The sequence below is a fragment of the Mercurialis annua genome, linkage group LG4 (assembly GCF_937616625.2).
Source record: "Mercurialis annua linkage group LG4, ddMerAnnu1.2, whole genome shotgun sequence".
In the NCBI taxonomy this organism is placed as follows: Eukaryota; Viridiplantae; Streptophyta; class Magnoliopsida; order Malpighiales; family Euphorbiaceae; genus Mercurialis; species Mercurialis annua.
Window position 1 is genome coordinate 28,970,006 of NC_065573.1, and position 16,723 is coordinate 28,986,728.

The 16,723-nt window shown below is 34.0% G+C and overlaps 3 protein-coding genes across 3 annotated transcripts; 2 read left to right on the plus strand and 1 right to left on the minus strand.

Annotated features, from left to right (window-relative positions):
- Positions 1-232: 232 nt before the first annotated feature.
- Positions 233-1,679, plus strand: LOC126679212 (putative F-box protein At1g65770). Its single transcript, XM_050374194.2, has one exon. The coding sequence runs from the start codon at positions 367-369 to the stop codon at positions 1,546-1,548; it is 1,182 nt and encodes a 393-aa protein (XP_050230151.1). The 5' UTR covers positions 233-366; the 3' UTR covers positions 1,549-1,679.
- Positions 1,680-6,441: 4,762 nt separating this feature from the next.
- Positions 6,442-7,477, minus strand: LOC126678539 (uncharacterized). The gene is made up of 2 exons (XM_050373434.1): positions 7,183-7,477; positions 6,442-7,094 (listed from the first exon to the last, which is right to left on the minus strand). The coding sequence occupies exons 1-2, from the start codon at positions 7,475-7,477 to the stop codon at positions 6,442-6,444; spliced, it is 948 nt and encodes a 315-aa protein (XP_050229391.1).
- A 3,816-nt stretch (positions 7,478-11,293) lies between these two features.
- On the plus strand, positions 11,294-16,488 carry LOC126678888 (ATP-dependent DNA helicase Q-like 3). Its single transcript, XM_050373804.2, has 16 exons — positions 11,294-11,377; positions 11,529-11,669; positions 11,800-11,834; positions 12,095-12,178; positions 12,291-12,379; positions 13,038-13,190; positions 13,296-13,392; positions 13,721-13,724; positions 13,811-13,960; positions 14,062-14,154; positions 14,228-14,293; positions 14,394-14,527; positions 14,868-14,962; positions 15,044-15,171; positions 15,397-15,503; positions 15,719-16,488. Exons 1-16 carry the CDS (start codon positions 11,306-11,308, stop codon positions 16,155-16,157), a joined length of 1,887 nt encoding a protein of 628 aa, XP_050229761.2. The 5' UTR covers positions 11,294-11,305; the 3' UTR covers positions 16,158-16,488.
- The last annotated feature ends 235 nt before the right edge of the window (positions 16,489-16,723 follow it).

The window sequence follows — 16,723 nt, forward strand, 5'->3', positions numbered from 1 at the left end:
ATTGAAGTGTTTAAACTAAAGAAATATAGATACTAGTATTTGCTAAGAGGAATTTGCTAAGTGTTTTAGGTTGTTGTGTTGATTGTTGGTCACTTTCTCCATTTGAACAAAACTGTTACTAATTCTCAGATTGTTTAGCAACTGCTCAACAACAATGTCTTTATCTTCAACTACAGTTTTTAATTTTAACCGCGTAATACCTTTCATACAAGTAAAATTGAAATTGAAAAACTTTTAAAGTATGACAGATCCAAGTCTACAGCGGGTCAAGTCAATCAAAAACAATTAAAAAAATAAAATCACTAATAATCAACACAACAAAGATTCTATCTTTCCCAAATTCCTTGCGCAAAACAGAACACAGCAATGAATAAAATTGAATGGGCTGATCTTCCCAAAGAATTGCTACACAAAATTGGGAAATGCATAGACTCTCGTCTCGATTTAATTCGTTTCCGCTCAGTTTGTTCTTCTTGGAGATCCTCTGTTTCCACTTCTCATTTTGATCAAGAAATTCCTAATCTCTCCTTTAAACTCCCACACCCTATTAATTTAGCTGCAGTTCTCCACCAATCCACTGTTTGTAGACTGCAATTTCTTACCCATCACAAATTAAAACTGCCCAATTCGTGTTCTTGCAGTTCTTCATCAAATTCAAATTCAAAAGGTTGGTTAGTTAAAGTTCAAGAATCAAAATTTGGAAAATTGGATCTTCTAAATCCATTATCTGATTACAAAATTAGGTACTCTCCTATTGTGTTAAACTTACTGGATGTTAGTTTTGTTAAGTTAAGTGATGCATTTATGCTTAAAACTCCATCTGGGTACTCTGTTTTAGGTGTGAATAAAGCTGTTTTATTTAGTAAAGATGTGCTTTCAATTCTTGCCATTTACCATGATGGAAAATTGGGTTATTGGAAAATTGGTGATGAGGAGTGGACAATTTTGGATGATGCTAATTTTGAGTATGATGATATAATTGAATTTAAGGGTCAATTCTATGTTATTGATAGATGGGGTACAGTTTCTTGGATTGATAAATCATTGAATATTATTCAATATTCACCTCCGTTGTTTGGTTGCGGTGCTCAAAAGAATTTAGCCGAGTCTTGTGGTTATCTATATATTGTTGATAGGTATCTTGATGGTAAAAAAACACCATGGAATCATGATGTTCCCGTTCGTCGTTGGAGACGCAGAAGAAGGAAAAACATACCTAATACTATTTCTTTTAGAGTGTATAAGCTTGATGAAGAGTGGGGTAAATGGGTTGATGTAAATTCGTTGGATGATCGAGTTTTCATTTTGGGTATGGATTGTTCATTATCTATTTCGTCTAGTGAATTTGTTGGAGGTAAAGGGAACTGTATTTACTTCACAGAAGAGGATGATGACTTCACTGGAAAAGGATTAAGTAGTGATAGTATTCGTGTGTTTCTGTTAGATGATCGTGTAATCGATAAAGTTTCAGCGTGGCCGGAGTTTGCTGAAATCTTTTGGCCACCCAGAATCAGCTCAAATGCGACCAATGCTAGCCCAGATGATTAATGTAAGTATATAGCAGTTAGATTTTCTTTTCCTATATTTCATAATGGATGAACTGTATTGTTCCATTTCAATGGTTCTACCGTTCTAGTATTGAAACCTTAAAATAGATTCAGTGCATTGCTTCTTATTTACATGGGTGTCTATCATAATTTCTTGCATTTAGCTTCATTCTTGTAGGAATACTATGCAGCATAGTGATATCAACATTTTGTTCAACAAATTCAGTCACCTCACACGAGCTGTTTTTCTTTCTTTTCTTTCGTTCTCTCCCTTCATTTTTTAAGTTTAGTTCTGCCACTAACTGAAACTCATTAAAATTTCAGCTAATGAATTCCATTGTTGTTCGGTTAAAAATGCTGCCATCCTCTATAATATTGAACACACCTATTCTTTGATACCCACCGTATGCATTGTAAAATATGCGGTTTCCTTCCGTTCCAGGGAAATCCTGAGATGAAATGGAGGATGAACCGTAACCACAAAGGTAACTCAACAAAATATTCTATGACCGATGCTGTTAACCAAATCCCAACAATGATGTTCTTGACTTTATCAGCTTATACACTGAGAAATCATAATAAAAAGATTTGTTCACAAGATTTGTTATTTTTAAAGGGAAAAACATCATATTCATTTATCAATAACCTTCATAAGGTGTTCTTGAAGATATAAAATTATAAATAAGTGATAAAACCCAAAAATCTGGCTCCTGAAATTTCCTGTCATTTTCAGACATAGATTTATTTGTGTTGAGTTATGGCTCATATTGTTCCTATTTGGATTAGGATATATTGCTCCTATTTAGATTAAGATACTTAATCCTTTGTTTAGCATTGTTTTCCTTTTAGGATTTATAGTCTAGTTCCTTATTGGATTAGGACTTAAATTGTGTCTTAAGGGTTCACTATAAATAGAGGTGATGACCCTATTGTAAACTCACAACAAACATATAGAATAAATTCTCTCTCTGCCGTGAAGTAGATCGCATTGATCGAACCACGTAAAAAATCTTGTGTGATTCTTTTCTCTTCTCTTATTTATTTTCTGCTGCGCTAACAAGTGGTATCGGAGCCTAGATTTCAAATCTGAGATTCTAGGTATTTTGTTGATTGAAGATGTCGCTTCACAAATTCGATATTGAGAAATTCAATGGTTCGAATGACTTTACTTTGTGGAAAGTCAGGATGAAGGCTGTTTTGGTTCAACAAGGATGCGTAGCGGCGTTAGGAGGAGAAAGCAATTTACCGGAAGGTTTGTCTGTGGGAGAGAAGGCAGATATTATGTCAAAGGCACATAGTACGATTCTATTGAGTCTTTCTGATGAGGTGTTGAGAGAGGTTATCGGTGAAGGAACTGTTGATGCTTTATGGGGAGCATTGGAAAGCAAGTTTCAGAAGAAATCTCTTACAAACCGGTTGTATCAGAAACAACGTTTGTATACATTGAGGATGACGGAGAATACTCAAGTAAGAGATCATGTTAATAACTTCAATCGAATTGTTATAGATTTACAAGTTGTTGGTGTTTCGATTGAAGAAGAGGATCAAGCCCTCATTCTTTTATGTTCTTTGCCCAGTTCATATGAAAACTTTGTTGATACAATGTTATATGGTAGAGATTCGATTTCTGTTAGTGATGTAAAGGATGCTTTGCAATCCAAAGAACTAAAGAAAAAGGTCTCTAACTCTAATGAGGAGGAATCGGTTTCTGGTCTTGTGGTGAGTCGGGGCAGGAGTCATGAGAGAGATGGTGGGAAAGGAAACATGTCGCGTTCCAAATCGAAGTCTAATGGACGACGATGCTATCACTGCAAGGAGAAGGGGCACTTTAGAAGAGATTGTCCGAAGCTGAAAAAGGGTGGCGAAAACAAGGAATCAAGCGGTAATGCTAATGCAGTTGTGGTACATGAGAGTTCTGATGAGGAAGAAAACGGTGATGTTTTGACTGTGAGTACATCAAGTTCTGATAGTACCTGGGTCCTAGATACTGGTGCACCTTATCATATGTCTTCTAGAAAGGAATTGTTTAATTCTTTCAAGGAGTGGAATGGCACTGTAAAGGTGGCGAATGATAAGGAGCTTGCTGTCAAGGGTAGTGGTTCTGTTCAGATCAAGATGTATGATGGTATGGTTAGAACATTTGATGTTTGGTTTATTCCTGAACTGCGGAAGAACTTGATTTCTGTGGGTACACTTGACAAGCAAGGGTACAACCACTCAGGTGGAGATGGACAGATCAGAATTTCTAAAGGTGTATTGACTGTGATGAAGGGTGTGCTACAACACGGCATTTATATTCTCGCAGGGAGTGCAGTAGTGGGAACAGTGGCGGTTGCTCGATCCTTGGAGGTGCATGATGGTAAAACCGAGTTGTGGCATCAGAGGTTAGGTCATATGAGTGAGAGGGGGCTATCCATATTGAGTAAACAAGGGTTGTTAGAAGGAGTGGAAACGGGGAAGCTGAAGTTCTGTGAAACTTGTATTCTTGGCAAGCAACGCAGGGTGAAATTCACTTCTGGAAGGCACACTTCTAAAGGCATCCTGGATTATATTCACTCGGATTTATGGGGTCCTGCTCGGGTTGAATCCTACTGGGGACTCAAATATTTTGTGACCTTTATCGATGACTACTCGAGAAAGGTGTGGTTGTATTTTCTGAAATCGAAGGATGAAGTGTTTGGGCGGTTCAAGGAGTGGAAGACCATGGTTGAAAAGCATACTGGAAGACAGGTCAAGACACTCAGGACGGACAACGGGTTAGAGTTTTGCAATGCACCATTTGATGACTTCTGTAGAAAGGAGGGTATAGTGAGGCATCACACTGTACGGTACACACCACAGCAGAATGGGGTTGCAGAGCGGATGAACCAAACACTATTACAGCGTGCTCGGTGCATGCGGTTAAACGCGGGTCTTCCAAAGCGTTTCTGGGCTGAAGCAGTTAACACTGCTTGTTATCTGGTGAATAGATCGCCATCTACTGCAATTGATTTGAAGACACCTCAAGAGGTATGGTATGATAAACCCTCTGATTATTCTGGCTTGCGTGTTTTCGGTTGTGTTGCCTATGCTCATGATAATGATGGTAAACTTGAGGCGAGGGCAATGAAATGCATATTTCTAGGGTATGCGACTGGAGTTAAAGGGTACAGACTGTGGTGCACAGAGATGGATAGAACTCCAAAACTGATTATTAGTAGAGACGTAACCTTTGATGAATCTACTATGTTTGGCCAGAAAGAGGAACTTGGTGATCTTGCAGGAAAAACTGATCTGGGTGCTAGCCAGAAGGTGGAGTTTGTAGCTCCAAATAGGATTACTACTGATCCTATAAACGAGCCTAATGAAGAAGTGGTAGAAGAGAGTATAGCAACAAGGAGAGGAAGAAGGCAAATCAGAACACCAATGAGATATGTGGATTGTGTTGATACGGTTGATACTAATCCTATGGCTTATGCTTTGGCAATAAGTGAGATCATTGATTCTGATGAGCCGCAATCATATAAAGAGGCAGTGCAGAGTAGAGAAGCATCTGACTTGGTTAATGTACGCATTGCATGAGGCCCTTAAGGGGCATGGATGGCAGAGAGAGTTGGTCTTGGTTAACTTTGACTTTGGAGTAATTTTAAGTCAAGGTGGAGAGTTTATTCTGTGATGCAATTTGGTGGCCTTTGTGATTTGCTGAAGAAGGTTTCAAGATTAATCTTGTTGGATGTATTCGCCAAGGTGGAGATTGTTGAGTTATGGCTCATATTGTTCCTATTTGGATTAGGATATATTGCTCCTATTTAGATTAAGATACTTAATCCTTTGTTTAGCATTGTTTTCCTTTTAGGATTTATAGTCTAGTTCCTTATTGGATTAGGACTTAAATTGTGTCTTAAGGGTTCACTATAAATAGAGGTGATGACCCTATTGTAAACTCACAACAAACATATAGAATAAATTCTCTCTCTGCCGTGAAGTAGATCGCATTGATCGAACCACGTAAAAAATCTTGTGTGATTCTTTTCTCTTCTCTTATTTATTTTCTGCTGCGCTAACAATTTTTATTCCGATGATCACTGGAAATCTCATAACTTGTAAATCACGAGTAGTCCAAATCGTTTACATCCTAATAAGATTTTAAATAAAGGCATAATGAAGGGTTCTTAACAACAATTCGGATGCATTGTTATTTCTTTCACCCAGTGGTTTCCCGATATACAATTCTGTTGGTTCATTAACAAAAAAATTAAAATGCAATATGACTAACAGAGTAATTAAGAAACATTGCTCTGATCTTGTAATTTAACAACGGATTGCCATATATAACCAACGTCTGTGGTTGCTTCATCTATACTATATATAAAAGCACGGAGGGAGGGGGACAGGTAAATTTACTGAATTATCCTTTTCAGTTTACTATTAAATAAAGGTTTTATAGTAATTGACTAATTAGTTATTTAATTAATCACTATTGTAATTAAAGTCCTAATTAGAATAGGTAACTAAATTATCTCCAATTTAGTTTTTAGTATGTAAAAATAACTAAATTGTCTCCAAATTAGTAGGCATACTTATCTTTTAATTTGATTGAACTACAAAATTAAAATATTGTATTTGGTCAATATATTATTATTTAAATTTCTATCTTACTATAGAAATTAATAAAATTAAATTAATTATTTAATTATGGTTATTACAAAATCAAAAGAAAAATAAATTCAGTATGGAAAAAAAATTATAACCGAATATATTATATTTATTTATATAATTTTTTTTAACTAATTTAATATTAATTATAAATAAAAAATTGATATAATTATACTAAATTTATTAATATGTTCATTGACGAATTACGTTACGAGCCACGTGCATAGCACGTAATGCGAAACTAGTATTGAAAAAAGACCTAACTGGACCTGAATAATTGGAAATACTGTGGCGCGAGCTCAATGAGTTGCATTGTTGATAGATGAAAAATGCTGCCATTCTCTACATTGAAAAAACCCAGTATTTTATTCTCATTGAATAAATTGCAAATTATGCGGTTTCCTTCTGTTCCAGGGAAATCCTGAGATGAAATAGAAAATGAACCGTAATGATCACACAGAGAACTTCCGACAAAAAATATTTTATCGCCGATGCTATTAACCAAAACCCAATGACGATGTTCTTCCGATTTCACCAGCTTATAAACTAGGAAACCATCTTCTTCATTATAATGACACATGTTCACAAGATAGAGATCTCCACTTGATTCTACCAAATACCTAAACCAACCGCTGAATTCCGACAATGGAGCTGTAATTTTAACGATGTCCATGGATGGCAAATCAATTAGTAAAAGTGCACCCCATCGATCAACAACATACACTTGCTTATTATAGATTATCATATCCGTATAATAACAATGCCCGTCGTTTACGGGAGTCCAAATCTTATCCCCAGTTCTCCAGCACTTCAAATATCCAGGTCCGCCGAGAGCGATAGCAGTGCAATCTTCTTTTTTGGTCCAAGCAAAATCAGGATAGATAATAGTTTCGTGTGAGAACGAAACCTCTTCTGATCCACCATTTGGAACTTTTAAAACAGTTTCATAATATTTCGCAGTTTTCATAGACTTGATAATTCATCAAGTCCAATGTGTTGCCACGCAATTGTCTCATATTTGCTTTATCAAAGAATGGATCAGAAACTGATACTTTGTGCTGAATCTCGCCGTTCAATCGGATCCAGTGATGTTCAACCCTAACCAACAAGTTGCTGCTTGATGTAGAAGACGGTGATGGTTTTAAGAGATAGATGCTGGTTTGAGGGACCGGAGCGTAACGCTCACCACCGAGCATCGGAATAGGGAAAAGGACTTGAAGAGGAGATAAATATTTGTCCTGGTCTAATAAAAGACAGCAAGGAACTGAATTCCTCCATAATCTGAATTCCTCCATGATCGGCAGACACTGCGAAAACGAACCACGTCGATGCTGCTAACCTCTAATAACTTCGCAATGGAACCTAAAATATCTGCGGGAAGAAGAGACCAAGAAACTCTAGAAGAGCGCATCTCTAGAACTGGCAATGCAGATGATTCCGAGCTGCGTGTCCTCTATTATATATTACTTCGCTTTTTTAGGTTTACAGTTTTCAGTTTCCAGACCTTTATTAAATGGCTATTGTTTGAATTATTATTTCTTAAAATAAGAAAATCTAAATATTTTTATAAATACCACGTAAAAGAATTCAGATATAGTAAAAATTACAATTATCTATTTCTGAAATTTTTTAAAATTTTAGATTCCATAAATAATTTTATAAATTAATTTTTTATTCCAACTTAAGAAGGGTCATGAGGTTTTAATTGAAGTCTTTGCGAGTCAATTCTGATTCAGAAGTCGTAGTGAAGTCTTTCAAGAACAACGAGAAGCTGTGTAATGATGTTAGTTTGGTAGCTGTAGACTGTTATTCTATGCTGGAAAATATTAACTGTTTGGGTTTCTTTCATGTTAACAAGAAAACTAATCAAGTAGCTCATTTCCTAGCTAGAAAAGATTTATATCACTTTAGTGATGTCTGTACTTGGAGGGGTTATGTCCCCCAAGAGTTTCAACAATATGTATTGGCTGATCTTTCAGCTGTAAGCGTTTAATGATATTGTTTTGTTTCAAAAAAAAAGGGTCATGTGGTTTTAATTGGACATGTGTCTAGTTTAATTTGAGAATGTCACATATATGTCTAAATTTACACAATTGACCGATTATAATATCTAAATTATTTTATTGGCATTTATCTGATAAAATCGTTCAATTTTTTACCTTTTCAATATGTCCCTTTTAATAAGAAAAAGATTATAAGGTATACTTCAGATCCACGAATTGTTTACAAAAATATACTAGATTTAAAGTCATTTTATATTTTTAATTTGTATAAAGATATTGTTTCCCATAAAATAATTATAAAATATATTGTGTTCCATAAAATATAATGCTTATATATAAATGTGTACAATAATAAAAAAAGTTGAACATTTTTTGTAGATAATTTTAATTTTCTTGGTATTTTTCTAAAGAGTTTTTTTATTTTATTTTTTCAATTTATCTTTTTATTGTATTTTTAGAGTTGCAATTATTTTGGAAAAGTGCACACTTCACTTTATAGCTTGAAAATTTAAGGGTTTCATCCCACAGTACACTATAACATATTAATATTGGTGTATTATCCATTAATCTACCTCTCTAAACTAGAGAGATTCTTAGGTAGAATCTCTCCTCTAAACAAATGAAAGTATAGCATGTTAAGCTGGATTTTTGTATTCTGTTTGTATATATAATTTCTGTATACTATGTGTATATCATTTGAAAAACCGTGTATATAATTTGAAAAACCGTGTATACAATTTATGTATGTGCTGAAGCAAAAAACTATTCATTTATGTTGTGTTAACTTTAATAATTCAAATTATTATTATTTTGATAATTGAGAAAGGGGGAGCTCTTGTGAATTGGCCACTCATTGTGCATTGTCATTTATTGTTTCATGTAATTTTGAGTATTATAATTTATATACACAATTTTTGATAGAAATAAACGATTTAGAAATTTATCATTAAAATTTAAATTACATTTATTAATATTATCAAGTATGTATATAAACATACATTAAATGAATAAAATTAAATTTATTTTGACACATTATATATATTTTTATTTTAAAAATATTTTCGGATTTAGAATTTTTTTAATCCTTTTTATGAAGTTATGTATGTACAGTCAATGATGATTCCTTTAAAATCAATCAAAACATAATTGAATTTAATATTATAATTTTCTAGTCTCCAGTTTCTTTATTTATTTCAATTACCAATTCAATTTATTGTTTTTATTAGCTTTGAAAAACAAAACATATATTTGAGCAAAGAATAAAAATTTAGCATTGGAGAGAAGTTAACCATGGAGAGAAGAGGAACACGATAATTACATGTTTTTTTTATAAGAGTTTTATATATTGTATACGTGTAAATTTTTTAATATAATAATATATGAGTAATATTTTTAAAAAGTTATATTTTTTATATTGTTTTTTATATAAATATTCACTGTATTTTTTGTATTTATATAAAAAATTCTTTTTAAAATTGAGAGAATATAAGATGGGCCTAATAAAGAGTAATAATGCCAATTAATTTGTTAATTTTGGTATTCTAATTTATTAAGGGAAATTGCAGAAAATACTCTGTTTTTTAAAAATATTTGTAAAAATATTCCGTTTTTGAAAATTTATTTTTTTATCTTTTTTTCCGAAAATTTATTTTTTTACTCCGAAAATTTGTAAAAATACTCTGTAAACTGTTTGAAACTGTTTTTTAGAAACCGTTTGAAACTCTATTTGAAACTGTTTTTGAAAACGGTTTCAAATTATTTTTTAATAAACTGTTATAAACCGTTTGAAACCCTATTATAAACTGCTTTTGAAACGGTTATAAAACAGTTTCAAATTGTATTTTTTTTTTGAAACCGTTTGAAACTCTATTTGAAACTGTATGCGAAAAGTTTTGTAAAACGGTTTCAAATTGTGTTTTTTGAAACTGTTTGCAACTGCGGAGTAAAAAAATAAATATTTAAATTTTTTAGGTACATTTGCAAACTTTCAGTTTATGAGTTAAATTTTACAAATATTTTTAGTTTTTTAGGTATTTTGCTAAACTTCCCATTTATTAAACGAATGTATATTTATAGGATTGAGATTCTTTCAAGTTCATTTTAAACTTGAGTGAGTCATGTTTATGATTTACACTGTTCATTTTGTAATGAACGGTGTAGATTAAAAAAATATAATTTTAATCAAATTAATTTATACCGTTCATTTTCCAATAAACGGTATAAATCGTAAATATAATCCTCTCAAATTCATGAGAGAATCTCAATCTGTATTTGTATGGTTCAATAGTAGTCACGAAGTTCACTTTTATTTTTTTTACTGAAGAATGGTTGAAAAAAAAAATTAGTTTGATGACTTTTCAGTCTTAGATGTTCATAAGCAGGTTTTACACGACGTCGTATTGGTTTCCGCAGAACTATGTAGCGGCATCGGCTCTCTTCCTGCATGAGCAATAAAGAAGACGAGCATTGAAAAAAAAAATCAGAATTGATCTTCGATTCACATTCTGCGGCGAAACGGCGACGTACTGTAAACTAGAGGGAACTGAGAAATGAAGAAGTCACCATTACCAGTACAAAACTTAAGCAGTAATGGGAAGAGAAAAACAATTAGCGGAAAAGAAGAATTAGTGAAGCTATTGCGATGGCATTTCGGTCATTCTGATTTCAGAGGCAAGCAATTCGAGGCTATTCAATCTGTATTATCAGGTACTGTAATCATAGTTATTATTACTATCAGTTTTTGATTCAGTTGATTATGTTTGATAAACTGTTGAATTTGATTGTAATATAAGCAGGGAGAGATTGCTTTTGTCTGATGCCAACTGGAGGAGGAAAATCAATGTGTTATCAAATTCCTGCTCTTACTAAACCTTCAGGCATTGTTCTTGTTGTTTCTCCTTTAATAGGTGATTATTAGTTTGTAGTGACTGATTAATTTTTAGTAGTTTGGTTTTTTTTTAGTGGATTTGAAAATTGTTTCTAAATTGTTCTTTGCATTGTTTTTTGTTTTTGCAGCTCTGATGGTAAGTGAATGATAAACTTGTCTTTATTTTATGATTTAGTTTTTTGATTTCTCGAGTGTTTTTATTTTATTTTATTTTGAATCAGGAAAATCAGGTAATGGCATTGAAAGAGAAAAGAATTGCAGCTGAATTTCTTTCCTCGACGCAAACTTCACATGTTAGAAATAAAGTAAGAGTTTCTTGTTCCATTTCATGTTATTTGAGGGAATTATTATTGTTTTGTGACTTTTTTTTGTATGATGGTTCCGGTGACTGTTTTTGAAATAAATATCATGTTTTTAAATGCGGAAGCATTAGTCTTTCTGATGAATTATTATTAGATTCACGAGGACTTGGATTCAGGGAAACCATCCATTAGGCTCCTGTATGTGACTCCAGAACTGATTGCAACATCAGGATTTATGTCAAAGCTTAGAAAAATTCATGCTAGAGGGCTCTTGAATCTCATAGCAATTGATGAGGTACGTGCAAACCTATTTTTTTGTATGCTCTAGTAAAGATGTGACTTTTGTGTTGTTTTGTAAGGGATAGTATTCATGTCCTTGCCAGTATTTTTTTTCTTCTTCTCTTAGTCTCCCAATTTTGTTTCAGGCGCATTGCATCTCTACATGGGGCCATGATTTCAGGTTTGTGGCCATTTCGGGGATTTCATGTCACTCAGTCCTGATAGCGAAACTATTCTTATCTCTTCCGTGTTAGTGCATGCAATCAAGAAGCATTGTTCCAATTTGTAGAATATGTCAGAAATTTAAAATATAGATTAGACTTTCTCTTTCCATCTCCTTTAAATTGTCTTTCGTGATCAGTCATGAGGGTGAAAATTATTTCATATGTTATCTCAGTAATTTAAGTTTACTTTTACTTTCTGTCCTGTTCTCTGAAACAGGCCTAGCTATCGTAAGCTTTCAACTTTGAGGAGTCACCTTCCTGATGTCCCGGTATTAGCTTTGACAGCCACAGCTGTTCCAAAGTGAGTCGGTTTACTTTTATATTGTTTTCAAATCATATATAAGGAATAATAGTATCGCTTTTTATGAAATAATTTGTGAGTATAAGTTTTTAGTCATTTGTCTTATCTCCAGAGTCCAGAGGGATGTGATAGAGTCATTATGTCTGCATGACCCTTTGATTCTCAAGTCTTCCTTTAATCGTCCAAATATATATTATGAAGGTAGGTCATGCAGCTTTTTTTCATAAGTCACCCTGGAGCTATCTTTGATTCTGTAACCAATAACAAAATGATGTGTTTGTATAAATAAACAGTAACATCCTAGCTGCTTTATATTAGACCTAGGACAACCCGCCATAATAATAATCCAAGTCATTTTGGATCATTGTGTCATCTGAGATTCTGAATGTCTTCATTTGATTATCCTTATTATGGATACTGGAATTATGAAGTAGAAGTTAATGTTGAAATTGGAGAGTGCTGAAAATAAAAGGCACATCCTCACTGTTGCAACTTGACTATTTTACCAATATTTTTAATACTCATGGAATTCTTGCCACTGTAATATGTGAGCTAAATGATATTAACAAAGAAAATTCGCTGAAGAACCTTTTAACATAGCTAGATTTTGCATGTGCGCCCATAAATATGTAACTGCAGGCAACACTGTAATAGTTCAATTAAGCTTTATTTTGGAATACATTGTAATAAGTAGAGCATTATAAGAGCTATTTAGAAGAAAGGCAGGTCGTAGTAACCATCAGTACTGTTCTTCAGTTTGTTGGTGTGAAGTCTTTTATTTATTTTTTTGTTAAATGCAGATACTATGTCGTGTTGAACTCTGTCCATATGCATCTAATTTTGTTTCTCAATGATACAGTTAGATATAAAGATCTTTTGGATGATGCCTATGCTGACTTGTCCTCTGAGCTCAAATCTAGTGGGGACATCTGTGCTATTATTTATTGCCTTGAGAGAACAACTTGTGATAACCTGTCTGCTCATCTTTCCAAAAATGGCATTTCTTGTGCTGGTAATTAAATGTTTCCTTTTCAATTATCCTGTGCCCTTGAAAAATCTGTTATTGCTAGGGTTCAATAAAATGGTCTTCATTCACGCTTGTTGCTATATTTGTCAGCTTATCATGCAGGATTGAACAATAAACTGCGGAGTTCTGTTTTAGATGACTGGATTTCTTCTAAAATACAAGTTGTTGTTGCTACTGTGGCTTTTGGGTAATATGGCCTTTATATTCGTTCATCTATAGCTTTAATTCTACCTCTCGACTTTTGCATGCGGTGTCCTAGAATTTCTATTATAAACTAATTGATGCACCTTTGAGCAATTTTTGATGGAATGGTGGTGTATTCTGCAAGAGAAATAGCTCTTTAGCTTATTCTTCTTTCACCTAAAGGCATTTTGCTTTTCTTTTAAGTACTTCACTTCATTACCATTGCTGTATTGTATTGCTACACATTGTGATGCTTTTGTTTGTTTTCCTTTTATTCTTCTGTTTGGAGCTGTGGTATTGCGAGTTCACTAAATGAAGAATTATTAATTCAGGATGGTATGAAGGCTAAACCCTAAGGATTTTAATGAATTCTGGAGTCCAGAAATCATGTGACACTCATGACTTTCATTTACATTTGGTAGGGTATTGATAGAAAGAATGTCAGACTGGTTAGCCATTTTAATATTCCAAAGTCAATGGAATCCTTCTATCAAGAATCAGGCAGAGCTGGACGTGATCAGTTGCCCTGTAGAAGTTTGTTATACTATGGAGTTGATGATCGGAAAAGAATGGTACATTACATGCTTCTCTTCTGTCTTTGTGTGTTTGTTTGTTATGAGCCGGATAGTTCTTATAAGTTTTCTTTTGCTAATAATTTATAATTATGGTGCAGGAATTTATACTAAGTAGTGCTGGGAGCAAAAAGTCAGAGTCAACTAGCTCAGACGAGAGACTGTCAAAAAAATCTCTTTCCGACTTCAAGCAGGTGGCTTAATTTGTGCTTGTACTATATGAAGCAACTAATGAATTGATGCTTAACATAGATTTACAATGTTCAGATGGTCGAGTATTGTGAGGGTTCTGGATGCCGTAGGAAAAAGATTCTCGATAGTTTCGGTGAACAGGTAATTGCATTGATGATTACTTAATCATTTTTTCATGCTACCTTGGGCTTTTTCTTTATCAACTCTATTGTGAAACTAATAATTCGCATTGGCAAAACAGGTGCTTGCATCACTGTGTAATAAAACTTGTGATGCTTGTAAACACCCAAACCTAGTTGCCAAGTATTTAGAGGAGCTCACATCAACTTGTGATGCTCGTCAGAGAAATGGGTTTTCTCGAATTTTTATGAGCAGGTGATTCTCCTTTTACCTTGTAGAATAAAATCTCGACTATATAAAGGAAAGGCATACTCTTTTAGTATCTAGCTGACCATCTTAGCATTGTTATGGCCTCAACTTACTACATTTTTTATGAAGTTACCGAACAGATCCTTGGTTTTTTTTTGGCTAGTCAAAGTGTTTAATGTAAAACTATTCTAGATTGCTTTGACACAGACTGCATAACACTTCATTTTCCAAATAGTTGTTTAGGGTTTTTATTCCTGCATATTTTGTAAGGAGTTGGCCATTTTATGTCGGGTTATTTTAGTTTCTTTCATTTTTGACTAGATTCATTTATGTTATTATATGTCAGTTCCACAGATAAGAATGACGAGGGACAACTTTCTGAATTTTGGAATCGTGACGATGAATTGAGCAATTCTGAAGAAGATATTTCTGATTCTGATGGTGATTTTTTTGAAATTTTCTTTTTTCTTGGACTTGATATCTGTTGGGTTTATCATCTGACTTGTGATATTAAACTGACAGATGGTAATGAGGCTGTCAAGAGCCTAGCCAGATCAAAGTTATCAAGAAATTCTGGAGTTAATGAAAGGATCGAGTTCTTACAGCGGGCTGAAGATAATTTTTATCGGAATACCAATTCTGATAAACAGGTCTATTTTTAACTCCCTCTTTCTGTTTGTAACAAATTTTGCCTCATTTTTAATCCTTAATACAAGGAACAAAGTTCTGCTAAAGATGCATCCTAAAATGTGGTAGGCCCCTTGTTTCATTGGGGACATTACACATATCAAGGTTATTGCCACTTAATTTCTGTAGTTTATCATTTTGGAATTTTCTCTTTTTGACAAATCCTTTGGTTTTAACTTGTCCAACAGGTCAATAAAGTTGACAAGAATGCAGTATCTGAAACACTCAGGGAGTCGAGCAAACAAAGATTATTTAATGCTCTCAAGCAGGCTCAGCAACGACTTGGTGATTTGAGGTAGACTGGTATTTTGATTTGTAGTTATCATCAAATCGATCATCTGGTTGATCTATTAGTTGTCGTTTGTTCCTAAAGATCAATATAATAAGTCACTATATCTTAATTTAAAGCAAGTGAATAAGTTTTGACTTTTGAGAAGCTTTTTTCTTGTGACTTCCTTTGAAATAAGTTAAACAATGTAGCTTTTGATCTGTTGCAATTTGCATCCGCAGCATTGAGCTTGAAGCATCAGCCTCCTTTCTGGAGAATGAATGCTACAAGAAGTATGGGAAGAGTGGGAAAACATTTTATTATTCTCAAGTGGCAAGTACTGTGAGATGGATATCAGCAACAAATTCCACCGACATAACAAATAGACTTGGCACCCCTGCATATCCCCCTCCCCCAGCTGAGAACACGGTAGCCAAGGACGAATATCATGAGACACCATTGTCTCCCTTGGAGCTGAATACTGATGTAGAGCAGCAGAGCAATGCTGTATCATCAGAAACTATGACTGCTTCCCCATCTCAGAGCGCCATGAGTCCAAAGCTACCAGCCATTCCATCATTCTCGGAGTTTGTGAACAGGAAAAAGGCCAGAGATGATAATTCATGTGGGTTGCAAAATCAGTCACCTAAGAGATTAAAGAAGAGCTCAGGAAAAGAGTGAGTTACAGTAATCGAAGGTAAGGAGTTTTTCTCTGTCTTTAGTTGCAGATCATACCATAGCTATGTGGAAGTAGCTGACCACGTCATTGGACACTCTAGAGTATAGCTAAATGTCTCTGTAATGCCATGAACATCCTGGTTCTGAGAAAACCCAATGGAGTCAGCTTGTAGGCTCAAAGATAATTAAAATCTAGAAAAAATACATTAAGTAGCGTCTGTAGCACTTTGCTTTTGGAACTAAACTTAGCTTTCTTAACTGGCATTGCGGCACTGGATATATAATTAATTACTTTTCAGGTGAGATTGTAATCTCATCTGGCTTTTACTATTCATTCCCTTGGCACCTTTTCTTTTGAAAAAATAAAACTATTTAAATGTTGTTGTGCAAGAGCACATAGCAAGCAGAACACTTTTTCTTGAAACACCCCTACTCTCAAGTATAACCGAGTTTGAACTAGTTGTCTCTTAATGAGTAACTCTTTCATTCTTAATATGTTTTGGTCTGTTTTTGAGGTCTGAAATTATTAACAGATCTTAGTAAATGATGCAGAGAAGGGTAGTGACATT

Bases quoted from the DNA above. Each gene is read 5' to 3' on its own strand.
- LOC126678888 (XM_050373804.2), top strand. From the start codon at position 11,306: ATGGCATTGAAAGAGAAAAGAATTGCAGCTGAATTTCTTTCCTCGACG. The intron at 14,528-14,867 runs GTGATTCTCCTT...ATTATATGTCAG, and splicing joins TCTCGAATTTTTATGAGCAG to TTCCACAGATAAGAATGACG. The intron at 15,504-15,718 runs GTAGACTGGTAT...TTGCATCCGCAG, and splicing joins CAACGACTTGGTGATTTGAG to CATTGAGCTTGAAGCATCAG.
- LOC126679212 (XM_050374194.2), top strand. From the start codon at position 367: ATGAATAAAATTGAATGGGCTGATCTTCCCAAAGAATTGCTACACAAA.
- LOC126678539 (XM_050373434.1), bottom strand. From the start codon at position 7,477: ATGGAGGAATTCAGATTATGGAGGAATTCAGTTCCTTGCTGTCTTTTA. The intron at 7,095-7,182 runs GCAACACATTGG...ATGGTGGATCAG, and splicing joins AAATATGAGACAATTGCGTG to AAGAGGTTTCGTTCTCACAC.